Below are 17,934 nucleotides of genomic sequence, written 5' to 3' on the forward strand. Positions count from 1 at the left end.
CATTATTTTTTGAATGAAAATTTTATTTTATTTAATATCTCACAAACACAAAAAGATGTTTATCATTTTATTAATAGCACATTTCTAAGTAAATTATTATTATTATTAAATTAAAAAAAATTAGCACTAGACATCATTGGTTTGGTTGAGATGGTAATGTGGACCCCTATATCCAATTATTAGGTTTAAATATTTTAAATTGGATTCGCGTCATAAATTCATAATTATCATTACAATAAATATATTAATTATTTTATCATTACTTATACCTCACGGCAACCTAATTTGTAATAAATGTTTTCCTCTCATTAATATTGACTCTTAATCTTCATTCTTCTCTTTTTAATTTCTATCTTAATTCAACAATATTTCAACTTTTATCTTTAATATTTTTTCTAGTTTTTTTCAACTAAAATACCTAATAACAAAAAGTTGTCATATTTTTCAACATCTGTAATATAACTATGTAAATAAGTAATGTTTTTATTTATGTTTTTAAAATTTTGATATTATTTGTTTTAATGTTATTTAATAAAATTATGTATATTCTTCAACTTTTGCAATCTTATACTTATTTATTAACTTAATTTTCAATATAGTTTCTTCTTCATTCAAGAAACTTAATTTTCAATATAGTTTCTTCTTCGTTCAAGAAAGATGTTTTTTTTTATGAGAAAATTAATTTAATGATTTTTTAATATTTGTTTGTGTTTAAATTCAGAATTTTGTACTATCAATTTTATTTTAAGTTTATTTGTATTTTTGTAGTATAAATGAATTTTTATTATATAGTGTGGATGAATAAGTGTATATTATTTAAGAATAAAATATATATTAATATTTTTAGGTCAACTATATTTTGTTGTAATATATTAGTTATGATATTATATTTAATTTATATAATTTTAGTTTAAATGTGTTAATTAAAATATAATATTTTTTTAATATTTAAAAATTAATAAATATAATTTCTCACACTTTAATCAGGTACCGGTTGAGGATCGAGTACCCAACGAATCAAGGACAAGGATATAAATAGAGATACACCTCATGTTTAGGATTTGAGTAACGTAGTAATTGAAAATCGGACGAAAGAATAAGTATTTCACTGTCCAACGGATAAGTACTCGTTGCCGTCCATAATCATCGTCATTCTTTTAGTTTAATTTAAAAGTTAATAGCATAATCCAATAAATTTCATAATACTACCTACTCTCTCTAATCAATTATATTTTTATTTTTATTTTGTAAAATTAAGACAATAATTCACAATTGACCTCATATTTTATTAGCCATAATTTGGAATCCAAACTCATAAATTTAGAATACAAACTCATAGTAAACATTATTTAGTCAAATCTTTTAAAAGATATTTAAATTTATTATTTTACATAAGTATCTGTGAGTTATTTTTTTGGGTACTTTTATTTGATAAGGTTGATATGATTCATAATTTCATATTCCTAGTTAATTTATATCTCAATTTCATAATTGTTTTTGTAAAATAAAATATTATGTATGTATAATTTATTTGACAATATGATTACGCATATCATGCGAATATTCTCTACCATATACGAGCATATAAATTTAATTTTAACCATCTTAAATAATATTTATTATTATAGATAAGAAATAATTTGTGCTAATATTTTATTTTATGCGGTAGATAATCGTCCAACTCAAATAGTATTGATTAAGAATAAATATTGCAATCTAAATAAAATTTAGTTGGTAAAATAATTAAAATGAAATGTATTTCTTTAACAAACAAACAAAGAAATTTATAAAATAAAAATTCAAATAAATGTGATTTAGCAAGGATAGGCTAGTTGGTAAGAAATTTAGAGCAAGTTGGTGACCTTATTTTGTAAAATAAAATAAAATAGAATGTGGACTTGAATTTCTATTTACTAAATAAAGATAGATAATTAATGGAAATGTAATTTTCTATGCATTTTAGAGAAAAGAGAGGAAAGGTGATTGATTAATTTGGTATTATAAATGAGGGGTAAAATCGGTACAGTCTGTTTTGTTTTCAATGCATGCTAATTACAGTATGTATATGTTGATCGTCTTCTTGGCGCCCTTTCAATTTCCTTATTCTGCCAAAAATACTCTCTCTCTATATCTCTCTTTTTCTCTCTCTGTATGTAACCTCATAAATCCTCTGATAACTGAAACCTTGTGCGAATCTGAGGAAAGATTGTAGGCGATTCTCGTCATGGATCGCGGTACTAGTGCTCCGGCTTCCAGGCCGCGGACTCGACAACAACTGAACCGATTGCGCCAGGAAGTTCGGCAGAGGAAGGAGATGAACAGCAGGGTGGCGGAATCCATGAACAGTAGCGCTGATGATATGAAGGGAAGGAGGGCGAAACGGTACTCTCGTAGTGAGCTTAAGCGTGAATCTTCCAATTTGGAGGATTCATGTTCAGCCAACGTGGTTTCTCTGCCGGAGAGTTCGGATTCCGATGATGCAGGTTGTAACTGTAAGCACTCCCGGCATTGCAAGAGGAAGAAGGAGAAGACGAAAACTGCTGTAAAACCGGAGGGCGGTCGATTTGGATCCCAGTTGGGAGAAACTTCAAGGAAGATGAAAAAAGGTGCAGATTCTGTCCAAGGTAGGGTTTCATCAATGGACATTCCAGTCCACATTCATTGCATCTCTTCTGATTCCGAGCATGTTGATGAGTCTGAATCTGAGAGAGAATCATCTCTTTCATTAAAGGTTTCGGAGATGCCTGATTCTTCTGGTGAAGAAGTGGAAACGGAGAATTCAATCGGTGGTGTTTCCCGTCCCAAGATATCATCATCATCCAAATCTTTTGTTTCAGACAAGTCCGATGCATCAATCGCAACCCCGAAAAAGCTTTCCACAAATGAGAGAAGTGGCGCCAGTACTAGCAGTGATGTGAGGAACAATGAAAATGGTCCAGGTCGATTGAAAACGATGAAGCGCGGCCTCAATGTGAAGGATTCCCAGTCTCTTAAGGATGATGGAAGAGTTCAAAAGAAGATACAAATGGAAGGGAAAGAACCCACTGAGCCAATTCCTTCACTTAGAACCAGTGTTGATGAACAAGTCAATGTTAGTGATGATGTTGTTGAGCCCAAAGATCCTTCGGTAAACCAAAGTGGAGGAGATTCCTGGAAGGAGATGGCATGGATGCCATTAAAGAAAAGACACAAGTTTGTCGATAAGGATAAGGTTATCATTCATGCATGTCTCTTTTTAATTAACAAAATCCTTTCCATTAATCTCTAAAGTGTTTTCCGCATTACAGATTATTGCTGATTCATTCTGGGACCAGATTGATCTCCCTGACAGAGACACTATTCCACCTCCTTGTAAAGATGAAGCAGACGAACAAGAATTTCCTGTTATCCCCAAGAATTTCGGTCTGCAGGATACTGATTATGAACCACCTGAAGAGAAATCATATTGGGACATTGTAGGGGATAGCCTATTCGAGGAGATGCAATTTGCCATTGCCACTGAAGGAATCGGATTGACTCACGATCATGAGGTTGGTTTTTTTATTTTGCCCAAATGATCAATCATTTCCATCCTTTAAGTTTAGAGATTGTTCTTGTTTATATATATGTTTAGGTTGCCATTGATGATCAGACTTCATTAGCTGCTAATGATAGTTCTCTCGGACTTTGCGAACATTTTTTCATTCTTAACGAGGAAATTGGGATCCTTTGCAAAAATTGCTCGTATGTGAAAATGGAAATCAGACACGTTCCACCAACTTTTGTATGTATTATTTTGAATTTTTTCAGTGAATTTTCTTACTTCAAAATTCAAATTAGCTAGTATTCAATCAAATGGGCTTTCCATTTTCCAGGTTAAGAATCCATGGGGAAGAATAACCAGGAAAGAGACGAGGGAGGCTAAACTCTTTAATCTAGACCGTTTCCAAATGAAGGAGCAAAACAATATTAGCCCCGGTTCGCAACATCTCAGGGACGATGATCTTGAAGTTGCGGGCACGGTTTGGAGCTTGATTCCAGGTACCAGACGTAACATGTACACTCACCAAAGAGACGGTTTCGAGTTCATTTGGAAAAACATACAAGGGAGTATAAACCTGGATGAGCTGAGGCAACATGAACATTCTTCATTTAGGGGAAACGGATGCATTATATCACATGCACCAGGAACAGGAAAAACCCGACTGACCATTATGTTCATTCAATCATACCTTGAACGATACCCTGTTTGCAAAGTCGTGATCATAGCCCCTTGCAGTATGCTCCTCACATGGGAGGACGAATTCAAGAAATGGAAAGTCAACATTCCATTCCACAATCTGAACAAACAAGAATTCTCCGGTCACGAGCTAGACGAGGCAGTTAATCTAGTCAGACAGGGTCGCCGACAAGACAAAGAATCGACGCGATACATCAAACTACTGTCGTGGAAGAAGGGCAAGGGTGTCCTCGGAATCAGCTACAAGTTATTCGAACAGCTAGCCGGGGATCGTGTCTTTCTCAGAGATGAAGCCGACAACAAGAAGAAAGAGTTACACCATTCAGACTGCATTCGAGTTATGAAGATGCTACAACAACTCCCGGACCTCTTGGTACTGGACGAAGGCCACACGCCCAGAAACGAAAAGAGCTTGATTTGGAAGGCGCTCTCGAGGGTCAATACTCATAAACGCGTCATCTTGTCTGGAACGCCTTTCCAGAACAATTTCCGCGAGCTCTACAATACTCTCCGTTTGGTGAGTCTTGAATTTGCTGACCAACTCATCGCTAATGAATGTGGACTATCAAGATCCAAAAAGACAACGTTAGACAGATGGATATCTTTAACTAGCGGGTTCACGAAGAAGGAAGAGAAGAGCGTGGACAAGATTCGAGCCATAATATACAAAATGGCACATGTCTACAAGGGTAACATACTTAAAGACAGCCTTCCCGGTTTACGTGACTCGCTGGTTGTGTTAAAGCCACTAGAATTACAAACCGCGATTCTGAAAATCGTTATGGGGACTAAGAACGGAGTAGAGCGCGATCATTACATGTCTTTAGTATCCGTTCATCCCTCGCTTCTTCTCCAATCTAAACTGTCTGAAAAACCGGAGCTTTCAGGTTACAAGGCGCAACTAGAAGCTCTTACACTGAATCCACAGGTGGGTGTGAAGACAAAATTCGTAATCGAACTGATCCGGCTGAGCCAGAGTCTAAACGAGAGAGTTCTGGTTTTCAGCCAATACATAAACCCTTTAGCACTGATTAAGGATCAGCTGAAATCCCAGTTTGGGTGGTCGGATGGGAAGGAGATATTGAATATGGATGGAGGAACGGAAGTAAAGCTACGACAGGCATCGATCAGTTCATTCAACGATTCGGATAGTGGGGTTAAAGTGTTGCTAGCTTCAACAAAGGCTTGCTCGGAGGGTATAAGCCTGGTTGGTGCGTCGAGAGTTGTGCTGCTTGATGTGGTTTGGAATCCTTCGGTTGAGAGGCAGGCGATTAGTCGGGCCTATAGGATCGGGCAAAAGAAGCTGGTGTATATTTATCATCTTATTGCGGGGGAAATGGAGAGTGCCAAGTATGATTGTCAGACACAGAAGGATCGTTTATCGGAATTGGTGTTTACTTCCAAGGAAGAGGATAGAGTTGGAGGACAGAGTTGTACTGTTGCTGAAGATATTATTCTGCAGGAAATGATTCAACACGACAAAACATGTCATATGTTTGAGAAAATCATTAACCACAAGGACTCCAGCAGTTTAATCGAAACTTTCGGCTAGGCACAAAGACTTGTGGTTTTTTTTTATTTTTGCTATTTTGATAGATTTTAAGATGTTTCTGTTAGTCATGGGGGTGCAGTATTTTTTGTTTTTATTAATATTTTGGTGACCTCTCATGTTTAGCAAATGTACTTATAACTTATTTGTTTCGAACTTACTTGAAACACTTTATTATATATATATATATATATATATATATATATATATATATATATATATATATATAGATATAGATATAGATAAGACTAATAATGAAAAAAATCTATTACACCATTTTAACATGAGAGATTTGTTAAATGAAATTAAATCTTTAATTTTCAAGCCCTCTCTTCAACCTAATCCAAACCCAGCAAAATTTATTGGGATCATTTGTTTTAATTCAAATGCATCTCTTGTCTATTTAAATGAAATTTTAACGAAAAATCATAATGTCACTCCTTTAAAAAATAAACAAAAAGTTAATTGTGTGTATTTTTTATAATCAAGTTCAGGTGTTAGAATTGAGTTTGTGCAATTTTAATTTTTTAATTTACATGATTTTTTTTATAAATATCTAAATACATAGTTGTTTTAAATGAAATAATGTTTTGAAATATACTTTAATTATATATATTAACAAAAATTAATAACATTTATTCATTCGTTCAAATTCAGTCACTTAGTTTAAACTAATTTTTTTTATCTCAATTATTATTATAAATATTATTATTTTTTATTTTTAAATTATCAAACTAAAACTAATTTTTTAATAATTATATATATATATATATATATATATATATATATATATTAACCATTTACCTTTGTTTAATTTTATTTTTGATTTGATTATATATATGAGAAATGATTAGGTGAGGGAATGAGTGGCATAATGTTATTCGCTGAAAAAATCAAATAATTTCTCTCTTTTCTTTCACTTTTACATTTTTCAACCAATGAAGGTGATGTCACGTCATTTCCTCACCAAATTCTCTCACTAAATTCCCTCACTTTATCACTCCTCTCTCTATATATATATATTTAAATATTAAAAAAATAATTTAGAGAAATAACATATTTTTTTTTCCAAAATAAATTAACATGATTCACACACAAATATAAACTTTTACAATTAAGAATATATTTATATATATATATATATATATATATATATATATATATATATATATATATATATGACAGCACGCGCAACATAGGCATTAATGTAAGGAAGCATGTCATGTCATGTCATGTCCAAACCCTTTGCTAGGAGCTAACTTAATCTGAACGTCGCCACGTGGCCATTCCATTCCTGTTCACATTCAGTGCGCTCTCCACTCCATCTGGAAACAGAGAAAAAAAATTAAATAAATCAAACCAGCCCAACCATTCAAAATCTTGAAATTCCAAACAAACTTACAAATAAACCTAATCAAATAGTTTTTCTTTGAAATTAAAAAAAGAACTAACTAACCTGACCCAACACAATACACAATTATTGTCTCTCACTTAAATTTAAAACCCTCTTAGATAAAATTGAACCTGTGACATTTTAATCTCTTAAACCAACTCTTACTATTAGACTATTTTGATGGAGTAGAATTTGATCATTTAACCTAGGTTGCAAACAAGTCAAACGAGCTCAGTTCGACTCGATTTAATATTTATTAGCTCGACTTGAACTCGAGCTCGAATGAGTTTAAGCTTGAGTTTGACTCAACTATTTATCTACAAATTCAGCTCAATTTAAAAACTTTGAACTAAAATTAAATTTTCAAGCTCGAACGAGTAGTCGAACTTAAATAAGATTTGTAACAATAAATATTAAAAAGAGTACTCCATTTCCGACATGAAAGAGTTTGTTGAGTAACATGAGATAACTAATTCTCGAAAAAATTATATAAAAAATCGAATTGACAAAAGAGAGAAAAGTAATTATAAATAAATGAGAGAAATGATGGGATTGAATAATGCTTATTAATAAGTGAAATGGAAAAGATGAAAAAGTATGAATGAATGAATAAATGTTACAATATATTATATTATAATAATTATGAATTAGGAAATTATATTTTTTATTTTCACTTTTGGAGGCAATATAATATAATTATATGAGCAAATATAATATAATTATACGAGCATACATGTAGACTTTAAAGATACGAAAAAAAAAAAATTAAAAATAAAATAAATAAAAATATATATTATCAGGTTCGAAAAAATTTGATAAGTCATGGAGTAAATATTTTATGAGCTCGAGCTCGACTCAAATATTAAACGTGTTTACTCAAGCTCGACTCGATCTTGGTCAAAATCAAGCTCAAATCGGCTAATTTCAATCTAGCAGGCTAGCTGCTTTAAAGCCCCTCGCTTCTTGGACATTTTGGCGCAGATTGGAGCCCCTTCATTCAATCGAAAAGCCGGTCTTCTTCAGTCATATCAAAAATGTCTAGGAGAACTACGAAAGATGACATTCACATACTTGCGTATGGGGCCTTCTTTAGGCTTATCAACATGGTGGACCCCAACCGAGTAGGAACCCTCCATTCATTTTGTTCGTGAGCTAATCGAGCGTTTACGAGTGGCTCACGAACAACTTCACTCATTGAGCCCTACTCTTACCACGAGAACAGGAGATTTTAATTTGTAAGCTTAGAAATGGTTTGTTTTGATTGAATGTGAAAAAAAATAGTATCTCTGGTCTAATTAAATACTTTTTATTATGAAACAAAATATAATGTTAATTTTTTATATAAAAAAATAAACAAATAATTATTGTTTTTTTTCATTGTTTGGAAGATCTTTCGGTCATCAACCCGAATTTTTTGACGAACTTTTGTCCAACCGTCCAATTAAGGTGTTCAATATTTGATATGACATGAATATTCGACCTCGAATTTATTTTAGATTTTAATCAAAAATTTTAAATCAATTTGAATTCGTATACGGTTTTTGATTTAATTTTTAAGGTGAGATTGTTTATATTTAAATAATTATATATTCGAGTTCGAACCAAATAACAAATTTGAATTTAGTTTGATTTTCGAATTGGGTAAAAAAATAAAAATTCAAAGAACTCGAATTGAATAAACTATAAACCAAATCGATGAATACTCTTATCTTAGGTCCAACCGGTTGAATCACCCGTTAACCACCGGATTTAAATATATTAGTATATAAATTATATATAATGCATATACAAAAATCATCAAATGAAACCATAATTTCCTTTAGAATCAATAATAGCCAGAGTATTATTTCATGTTGGCTTTCATGCCATTAATATGCAACATCATCAACAAAATTTCTTTTATCCACGTCCCATATTAAGACATGTTTGTCTAAGCCATAAGTAACAATGTCTTTCCCACTGGGTGACCAAGACAAGTAACAAACCTGGTCAACATGACCCCTCTCAAAACAAATAGTTTTTCTATTGTAGTATCCTTATCATGTAGTCCAAATTCATAACATAATCACACATGTCTTTTAAAACTTCATTTATTTTTATAAAAAATTAAATTACAAAGGATTCAACTAATGATAAAAAAAAAATGGCCTTGTTAAATTATTTAGCCTACTAAATCTATTATCCTTTTTAAATTATATTGGCTATTTCACATAAATGAAATCAATAAAAAAAGTGTTTATCTACAAATATTTAAAGAGTTTATAAACTAATCTTTATAAAATAATAATTATGAAAAATACTATTATTAATTTTTTATAATCGTAACCCTATATATATATATATTTTGTTGAATTTGGGCCAAATCCAACAAAAACAATGGATCCATGAAAGCCCAATTGAATAAAAATTTAGAAAAATTGTATGTAGGTTATATATAATGTTTAGCGTTCTAGGGTTTCATTTCCTCTTCGTTCGCCACACCTCAGAGTTTGCTCCAGACAGCCAGCCAGCGAATATGGTACGATCTCGATCTCTCTCTTGATTTTCTTCTGTTTATCAATTCTTAGAACTTCTAGATCAGCTCCTTCGCAATTGCGTTAAGAAAATTAAGTCTTTAACATGCTAGATGGTAACATAGAGGTCAATGTCGAATACTCCTTAATGTAAGATCAATCTGTGTTCAAATACCCAAACTTTTCTTGTATTTGTTAGAGGGTTTCTGTAAATAACCAGTTTATCTATCTGTTTATGAATTTCCTTAATATGTATTGGTGGTGTCTTAGAATAAATGATTCGTATAGTATGTTCCTTGTCGGTGAAATAGTATGTTCGTTCTTGTTTTGTTGGTTATGACTGACTCTTGATTTATGCAGACTAAGAGAACAAAGAAGGCTGGTATTGTTGGCAAATATGGTACGTTTTTAGACAGACATTGTGCAGAAACAGAAAATTGTGATTTATTTGATTTGAATGATAAAGAATATATGTCTTTTGTCTGTGAAATATATGCATTGATGCTTAATATTGCCACACGGATCTAACTTCTAATCCCTTTGATTTCAGGTACCCGTTATGGTGCCAGTCTGCGTAAGCAGATCAAGAAGATGGAGGTCAGTCAGCACAGCAAATACTTTTGCGAGTTCTGTGGGAAGGTAATTTGATTCAACCCAATATTATATATAAATTTCCTTATTGAAGTTTATTATATCATTGCTAATGATGGATTGATCTATAATCAGTTTGCAGTGAAGAGAAAGGCAGTTGGAATCTGGGGTTGTAAGGATTGTGGCAAAGTGAAAGCTGGTGGTGCATACACATTGAAGTAATAGTCTGATTTGATACTTGTTTTGTTTATTCTTTTAAAAACACAATTCTAATCAATTTGATACTGGTTTTGTTTTGCAGCACTGCTAGTGCTGTAACTGTTAGAAGCACGATCAGGAGGTTGCGCGAACAAACGGAGAACTAAGTTGCTGTTTTTTCTACTAGATTGTTTTTTCACCTTTTTTGTTTCTGTTTTTGGAGAAGAAAAGGAAGCCAGTGGAATTCAGAGGGAATTGGCAATACTTTTTAAACCCTTTACATAGATGTTGGCACTATTGAAACCTTGTTTATTTGAGTTTATTGAATCTTTAATGATCTATTTTCTTTCATTCTCACTTGTGCTTATTTTTTTGTTATCTTAAATTTGGTCTTGATTAATAATTATTTGGTCTTCTTCTAAGTGTGAAATCAATATGTCATTTTGAAGCATTATTTGAGATTCAATTAAGATCTCCAACCTGGGTTATCTTTGACCTAATCAAGGAACAAGCACCATATTATATATCCATCTCTTTTCAATTCATTTTTCTGTTTAAAGTATATGATATCATTTCTCAATGTGTTTCATTTTTCAAAATAAGAATGCTAACAATAACAAACACATTAATAAAAAGTCAATGAAGAAAGAAGATTTCAACTATAAGAAAATAACATATGATGTTGTTTCAAACATAGAACAAGAAAGTAAACAAAACATAAAATCCAAACCTAAGTTTGGATAGCTTCTTTGAATGTAAACTAAACCGCTTCCATGCATATATATATTTTTTTCTCCCATCCAAGAAGACGGAATTGATACAACATATCTTTATGACAGTAATAGCTTCCTTTGGCATTTCCATTAAAGCATCATCATAGAAGACTCGAGCTGTCTGTATCTGCATTTCAAAAGTGTCTGTTGTCGCCCTAAAATCAGTAAATTGTTGTTTGACAAACAGTACAAATTATACAAGTGATTATAATAAGCCTACCCAAATCAGCAAATCCACCCTCACATTGAATGAAGGAACTCATATTCACGGATTGTGGATCTTGAAGCCAAAAACTCTTTGTACATAGCTTTGTGATGGTGTCTGTGGCTTGAGATGTCCATAGGTCATCAGGAACAGGTTAGGAAATGTTGTACCAAAATAAGCACCATCTATGTCTTGCTAGAATTAAAGGGAACACACAATTGATGTATTATTTCTGGTTTTGATAAAACTGAAAATTAAGTGGTAGTGTTGAATAATGAATTCTAAGTGCCAAATGAGTTAAGTATTGGAAATGTTCAGTAGACAAAATGAAAATATGTAAACTTTAAGTCCTTGGTAGGTAAATTGATTTACAGACTTCGTAAGTTGTTAATTTCAAGAGTTGTCTTTTGAATGCTCTTACTAGATTACACACAATTCATTCTGAAGTTACCACATTAAGCCAGATTTTATAGCTTAATTTTAGTTAGATCTAAATAATTCAAAATCAAGATTTATCTGACTGTTCAGTCAAACAGATGAAAGGATACTACTATGGAACCTGGAGCGGGGGCTATAAATATCGTCACATTTGGGACAGTAGAGCTTTACAGTGCCTGTTCGAGGTATGTCTGATTGACCAACAAGGAGGCAGGGTTGTCCGCAGCAATAAACTCTTGGGCATCTCCCAAACTCCGCATTCTTGAACTTCTCTAACTACCAAAGATTATTTTATAAGAGGGATGAGTATCATAATAAAATAAACAACTTGTTGAATCGATCAATCAATCTTTTTAATATATATATTGAGTCAGTCTTACTCTTACCATAGCAGCCATTCCTTTGGTTGTCAGTATATAGCGTACGTGAATCAACCCATAAAGCATCTCTGCTGCTGACTCTATCAATTCATTTTGTTCCGCTGTAAACGTATCACCTGCATCTTCCTAGTTAATCCATGTTACTAACCCTAATCATTCAAGGAGTTCTTATAGCTAGTTGGATCAAATGGAACATTTCAGCATAAGCACATATAGGTTGACACAAGGATCAAACTTTAAAGGTCACACATCCCAACTCCCAAAAAGAAGAAGGAAAGTGAGCACACACCCTGTTTTAACCAATTAATTCTGCTACTGTAGAGAAACACTTTGTTAAATTATTGAAGGATGAAAGAATAAAATATGTAACCAATTTATTTTATGGGAAGGCTGAAGTGTAAATATAGGACATACAAGATTTATTTAAGAAACAATGAATTAAAACAATGTTCTTACCAGCTTAGTTGGTCTAACTATGGCTAGTCAATGTCATTTATATATGAGTGTAAAATGATAACCAGTAATTAGTTGTCAGATTGACTTTACCTAGTAAAGATAGACTAAAGACATAGTAATTAGTAGAATGCTTACCTAAAAGTTAGTAAAAATATACAAGTGCAATAAAAGACTTAGGGACCACTTAGATCATATATCATTCTAAGAAATGTTCTAACATAGAGTTGAAGATTGAAGAAATTAGTTGACAACAATAAAAAGAAGGGTGCCTATAATTTTGAAAACCAAAGATTTTCATTAAACAAGGAATGATAATAATGCAAGAATAAAATCTCATACATTCTTGGTTTTATAACAAAACAAATGCTTTCATTTTATATCATATTAAATGTTCATATTTAGGTTTAAGAATCATTTATATAATTTTAGCTCACAAAAATTGCAATACTATATCAGACTCTTAGAGAAAGGTATTTATGGTAACAAAATAATCTTAGAAAAGAAATTGCAACATAAAAGCCAGCTTACCATGAGAAGGCTCAACATCCAGAATCAAATCCAGAGCATAATCATAGTAAGGGACTTGTCCACTTAAGCCACAGAGATTAAAATCGTCTTGGATGTAATCTTCTTCAACTTCACAAAAGAATTCATTTCCTCGAAGGCTACAGAACCATGATATCCAAGATGCCTCTTCTCCATCAGAACCGCTAACATCTGACTCCTCGCTCTCAGTTTCATATTCCACTGCTATTAATTCCCAAAAAGAAAAAGATAACAATTAACACAATCGATACCAATCCAGTTATCTATATTGAAAAAAGGAAATTAACCATTATAAACAGGTCACCTAGGATAGAAAAAAAAGGATTCACTCGATTTACTGTTATGTAATCTTGTAATAGCATTTTTAACGAAGAGAAGATATCCAATTCACCTAGATAAAGCAAAAGACGGAAGAATCTTTGAAAAAAAAAACTTATTTGCTGCTGCTCACCTACGGTCCATTGATATTTGGCTCATGCTGTGAATCAAACTGAAATATGTAGGTAATTTGGAACACCTTTTTTAACAAAGAGAATATATTCAATTCTTGGATGGTTTCTATAAATCCTACCCTATTCAAACTTCCTCAATTAGTCATCAGGAAAAGAAGACGCAATAGCTCTCAAAGAACTAAGAGAAAGCAGACTTTTAGCGAAAAAAGAACGAGAATGAAGTTCACTAAATTATTTAGTGTGAAATATGTGATAACTTGTATGTATTTTATTCTTTTGATACGAAATCCAACTCTAATGACATACTAAAATAGAGTAGAATATGTACAACATTAGCTTCAATTAGAATATTTGGCGAGATTTCTCATCCGAATTTAGATCCAGATGAAATTTGGAAACTGAACTTATATTGACACAATTCATAAATTTGTTGACGACAAAAACATAAGTACTTCCAAGTAGGGAAATGATTTCCCAAGTTATAGGTAGATTAGATTAACCAAATTATAGATGATTATTTGGAAGTAGACCAAGATGCAAAGGTCTTTCCAAGAAAGATACTAGGCAAGATATGATCACACCTATGAGTGTTTCAATATATTTTACATCTTTTAATTTAGCCACGAGTAGATCAGGGATTGTGGAAAACAATAAATAGATAAATTTAATCCCTAGTAACAAACTATATTCCTTTTGTTAGTGACCTCGCAGAAGCTATTATGCCAAGGTCTATATAGGGAGGGCTAGGGTAACTTCACATTATGTAGTATGCATACAATGACATGGTGGTATATCTTGTCTCCAATATCCCTAGTAAAATATTTATGGGCTCGAATATATCAATTAAGATGATCATAGGCTCATAGCCATATCAGATTTCAAGACTTGCTGAAGTTCATAAATGACATATTTCTAAAAGCAATTCAAGGTTCATTCTAATTCAACAAGATAAAGTTCTAAAGCCTGATCCAGTTCAAGTTATATCACATTGAACAGGATTAATAACAAAAAATGAAAACCATTGAATCTATGATATGTGCAATTACAAGTTTCCACATATTAAGTCTCAAAAACATGATCATGGAAGCTAAAGAATGAACTGGGACATAATTATGCTCAAATATCCATAGAGGAAAACCCTACAAGAAAGCTTGCATCAAGAATAAAGAATTGCTAAAAAGTAAGAAAGGCATCATATAATATAGACAACTTTAAATTGAAATTACTCTACAAGATATATATCAGTTATCCAGTTATAAAACCTAAGCATTTATAAGGGAAGAAATACCATCGAAACGTTTCTTTTCATCCAAAGACATAGAGCGAGAGTCTTTATTATTATTATTATTATTATTATTATTGTCAGGCGGCGTTTTACCAACATCTTTATCCTTGGCATTATATCCTTCCCGGGAAGTGGACGGAGAAGATCGCTCCAAGTTCTTGTCTAGAGCATCATTGATCCGTTTCTGTTCAAGATGGCTCATCTCCGTCTTCGATTCGCCCCCTCCTCCTCCTCCTCCTCGGACTTTATACATTTCCTCCTTATTACAGAAAGCAAAACTCTTTCCGGTCTGAAAACAATATCAACAATTCAAGAAGATATCAGAAGGAATTTTAGGGTTTTGATGGGGAAATGATAAGACAACGAGAGAGAGAGAGAGATCTAACCCATTATTGTTACATGCATCCTCTCTCTCTCTCTCTCTCTAAGATTGGGTTAAAAGGTGACACGGCGGCCGGCGTCACTTGCGATTAACCGGCGGGAGAGAAAACATTGATGTTATTTAGTACTAGGAATATCCATTTGCTTAAAATGAACCATCTTTATAGTACACTAGCAATTAGCCCGTGCATTTGCACGAGTAATAATATAAAAACCGTGAATAAAAATTACGGATAACATTTTTTATTTTATTTTTAACCGTTTTAAGTTTATGGGTGAGTCAACCCACAATCCGACCCAATTATCCATTTACTCAACATCATTATATATTAGTTAGTTAAAAAGTTGAACTTATATTAATATTAAAACGTCCCACGTTTATCAAAATTGGTGTTGAATTTAAAATATAAAGTCTTTATAGCCTAGTTGGTTAAAAAGTTGTACTTGTTTTGTTAGGTTGCAAGTTCGAAACATACCTCTAGCATTTTTAATTTTATTTTTAACCGTTTTAAATTTAAAAACGGGTCAACCCACAATCCGACCCAAGTATCCAAATTAACCACAGCTCTCGACCGGGCAATCCGACACTTTAAAAATTAAGCATCATTATATATATATATAGATTAGTTAGTTAAAAAGTTGAACTTATATTAATATTAAAACGTCCCGCGTTTATCAAATTTGGTGTTGAATTTAAAATATAAAGTCTTTGTAGCTTAGTTGGTTAAAGAGTTGTACTTGTTTTGTTAGGTTGCAAGTTCGAAACATACCTCTAGCATTTTTAATTTTAATTTTAACCGTTTTAAATTTAAAAACGGGTCAACCCACAATCCGACCCAAGTTTCCAAATTAACCACAGCTCTCGACCCGGCAATCCGGACACTTTAAAAATTAAGCATCATTATATATATATAGATTAGTTAGTTAAAAAATTGAACTTATATTAATATTAAAACGTCCCGCGTTTATCAAATTTGGTGTTAAATTTAAAATATAAAGTCTTTGTAGCCTAGTTGGTTAAAGAGGTGTACTTGTTTTGTTAGGCTGCAAGTTCGAAACATACCTCTAGCATTTTTAATTTTATTTTTAACCGTTTAAAATTTAAAAACGGGTCAACCCACAATCCGACCCCAAGTATCCAAATTAACCACAGCTCTCGACCCGGCAATCCGGACACTTTAAAAATTAAGCATCATTATATATATATAGATACCATATTTTGTAATTATTAATTTTATTTTGCTCTTAAAAGTTATTCATTAATTCAATTTATCTTTTATAAATATAAATTAACATAAACTATTTGCCCGCAATTTGTTCATCGTGATATCATAAATTTCACACTTTCTTTCTTTATTTTGCTCTTAAAGTTATTTCTTATAAATATAAATTAAGAGCGGTTAATTATTTCCCGCAATTTCATATTGTGATATTATAAGCTCACATTTTCTTTCTTTTATTGAAATAATATTACAATTCAAAATTTTAATTGTAAAATCAAGGGGACGACAATTATTCCTAACATATTTTCATTTGAAAACTTTAACATATCTTACATGGATGTTTTTTATTAGATAATGTCAAAATAGGTTTTAATAATTTGAGAATTGATTTCAAAAATAAAATGTACTTTATGAAAGTTTTATAAGTTTACTTTGTTAAAACAAGAATGTTAAATTGCACACGGGTTCTCTTCTACCGAAATATAGATGTTCCGGTGTTCCTTCACACAAATTTTGATATTAAAATAAAAAAAAAAAAAAAAAAAAAACTGTATTTACTGATTTATCCTGTGAGAGAGGAACATGGAACATTAGTAACAGCTAAATTGAAGCTTACTTATAATAAAAATATAATTTTTCAAAATAAATAAAATAATCCACAAAAACAAATTGATTTCAATAAAAAAATAATATCTACATTTTTAACTATTTAAAAAAGCTATAATCTAAACAGTTTGATGATAGATTTCATAATCATACGGCAAATATTTGATTTGACTCGACACTCAATATTAATAAAGAGAAATAAAAGATTTGTCTAATCATTATTGATTTTTTTTAAGGATAAAACTTTTTTTAATAATCTATATATTAACAAAATACTGAGTAAATAATGGTAAAAGAAAATAAGTTATCATAAATTCACAATCTAAGAGTGAAAATTATTAATAAACCAATCCATTTAAGAATTCTTTATCAATGAAAATAACCTTACAAATAAATGAAGAATAAAAAATTTAAATGAATTTATATATATAAATTATTTAGGGAGGGATGACAATAGTGGATGAGGACAAAAATTCATTCCCACCATATTCTATTTCGGATTTTGTTCTATTATAGTCCAAGCCTCATTTTATTTATATCATAAACTCAGGGAAAAAAAAATTATATAAACAAAATTTTTATATATAGTGTAATATATCTAAAGAAAAATTATATTATTCTAAAATAAAATAAAATTAAAATATTAATAAATAAATATATTTATAATGTTTTATATTTAATTGTGTTTATTAGTATTAATAGTAAGAATGGACATATACACCAATA

General features: G+C 31.4%; 3 protein-coding genes across 11 annotated transcripts; 2 read left to right on the plus strand and 1 right to left on the minus strand.

Moving 5' to 3' along the window:
* Positions 1–2,224: 2,224 nt before the first annotated feature.
* Positions 2,225–5,771, plus strand: LOC124910108 (SNF2 domain-containing protein CLASSY 3-like). The gene is made up of 4 exons (XM_047450729.1): positions 2,225–3,211; positions 3,288–3,530; positions 3,614–3,763; positions 3,855–5,771. Exons 1-4 carry the CDS (start codon positions 2,225–2,227, stop codon positions 5,769–5,771), a joined length of 3,297 nt encoding a protein of 1,098 aa, XP_047306685.1.
* Positions 5,772–9,599: 3,828 nt separating this feature from the next.
* Positions 9,600–10,820, plus strand: LOC124945899 (60S ribosomal protein L37a-1). 2 transcript variants are annotated; one of them, XM_047486421.1, is made up of 5 exons: positions 9,600–9,679; positions 10,035–10,074; positions 10,225–10,313; positions 10,401–10,483; positions 10,567–10,820. In XM_047486421.1, the coding sequence occupies exons 1-5, from the start codon at positions 9,677–9,679 to the stop codon at positions 10,628–10,630; spliced, it is 279 nt and encodes a 92-aa protein (XP_047342377.1). In that variant the 5' UTR covers positions 9,600–9,676; the 3' UTR covers positions 10,631–10,820. The 2 variants fall into 2 exon arrangements, with proteins under 2 accessions (XP_047342377.1, XP_047342376.1); XM_047486420.1 differs by lacking the exon at positions 9,600–9,679 and having other exon boundaries at positions 10,029–10,074.
* Positions 10,821–11,103: 283 nt separating this feature from the next.
* On the minus strand, positions 11,104–15,517 carry LOC124910529 (putative casein kinase II subunit beta-4). 8 transcript variants are annotated; one of them, XM_047451192.1, is made up of 7 exons: positions 15,385–15,517; positions 15,092–15,287; positions 13,244–13,462; positions 12,266–12,381; positions 11,990–12,155; positions 11,457–11,632; positions 11,104–11,380 (listed from the first exon to the last, which is right to left on the minus strand). In XM_047451192.1, exons 2-6 carry the CDS (start codon positions 15,249–15,251, stop codon positions 11,502–11,504), a joined length of 792 nt encoding a protein of 263 aa, XP_047307148.1. In that variant the 5' UTR covers positions 15,252–15,287; positions 15,385–15,517; the 3' UTR covers positions 11,104–11,380; positions 11,457–11,501. The 8 variants fall into 8 exon arrangements, with proteins under 8 accessions (XP_047307148.1, XP_047307147.1, XP_047307145.1 ...); XM_047451191.1 differs by having other exon boundaries at positions 13,244–13,465; XM_047451189.1 differs by having other exon boundaries at positions 12,266–12,375; positions 15,002–15,287.
* Positions 15,518–17,934: the final 2,417 nt, after the last annotated feature.

The sequence above is a fragment of the Impatiens glandulifera genome, chromosome 7 (assembly GCF_907164915.1).
Source record: "Impatiens glandulifera chromosome 7, dImpGla2.1, whole genome shotgun sequence".
In the NCBI taxonomy this organism is placed as follows: Eukaryota; Viridiplantae; Streptophyta; class Magnoliopsida; order Ericales; family Balsaminaceae; genus Impatiens; species Impatiens glandulifera.

What these genes read in the sequence shown, in the direction of transcription:
- LOC124910108 (XM_047450729.1), top strand. Translation starts at nt 2,225, where the DNA reads ATGGATCGCGGTACTAGTGCTCCGGCTTCCAGGCCGCGGACTCGACAA. An exon ending in AGTTTGTCGATAAGGATAAG is followed by an intron (nt 3,212 to 3,287) that starts GTTATCATTCAT and finishes TCCGCATTACAG; the next exon opens with ATTATTGCTGATTCATTCTG. An exon ending in GATTGACTCACGATCATGAG is followed by an intron (nt 3,531 to 3,613) that starts GTTGGTTTTTTT and finishes ATATATGTTTAG; the next exon opens with GTTGCCATTGATGATCAGAC.
- LOC124945899 (XM_047486420.1), top strand. Translation starts at nt 10,029, where the DNA reads ATGCAGACTAAGAGAACAAAGAAGGCTGGTATTGTTGGCAAATATG. An exon ending in TGGTATTGTTGGCAAATATG is followed by an intron (nt 10,075 to 10,224) that starts GTACGTTTTTAG and finishes CTTTGATTTCAG; the next exon opens with GTACCCGTTATGGTGCCAGT. An exon ending in TTTGCGAGTTCTGTGGGAAG is followed by an intron (nt 10,314 to 10,400) that starts GTAATTTGATTC and finishes ATCTATAATCAG; the next exon opens with TTTGCAGTGAAGAGAAAGGC.
- LOC124910529 (XM_047451185.1), bottom strand. Translation starts at nt 15,251, where the DNA reads ATGTATAAAGTCCGAGGAGGAGGAGGAGGAGGGGGCGAATCGAAGACG. An exon ending in TGAAAAGAAACGTTTCGATG is followed by an intron (nt 13,466 to 15,001) that starts GTATTTCTTCCC and finishes GGGAATTAATAG; the next exon opens with CAGTGGAATATGAAACTGAG. An exon ending in CCAAAGGAATGGCTGCTATG is followed by an intron (nt 12,156 to 12,265) that starts GTAAGAGTAAGA and finishes AATCTTTGGTAG; the next exon opens with TTAGAGAAGTTCAAGAATGC.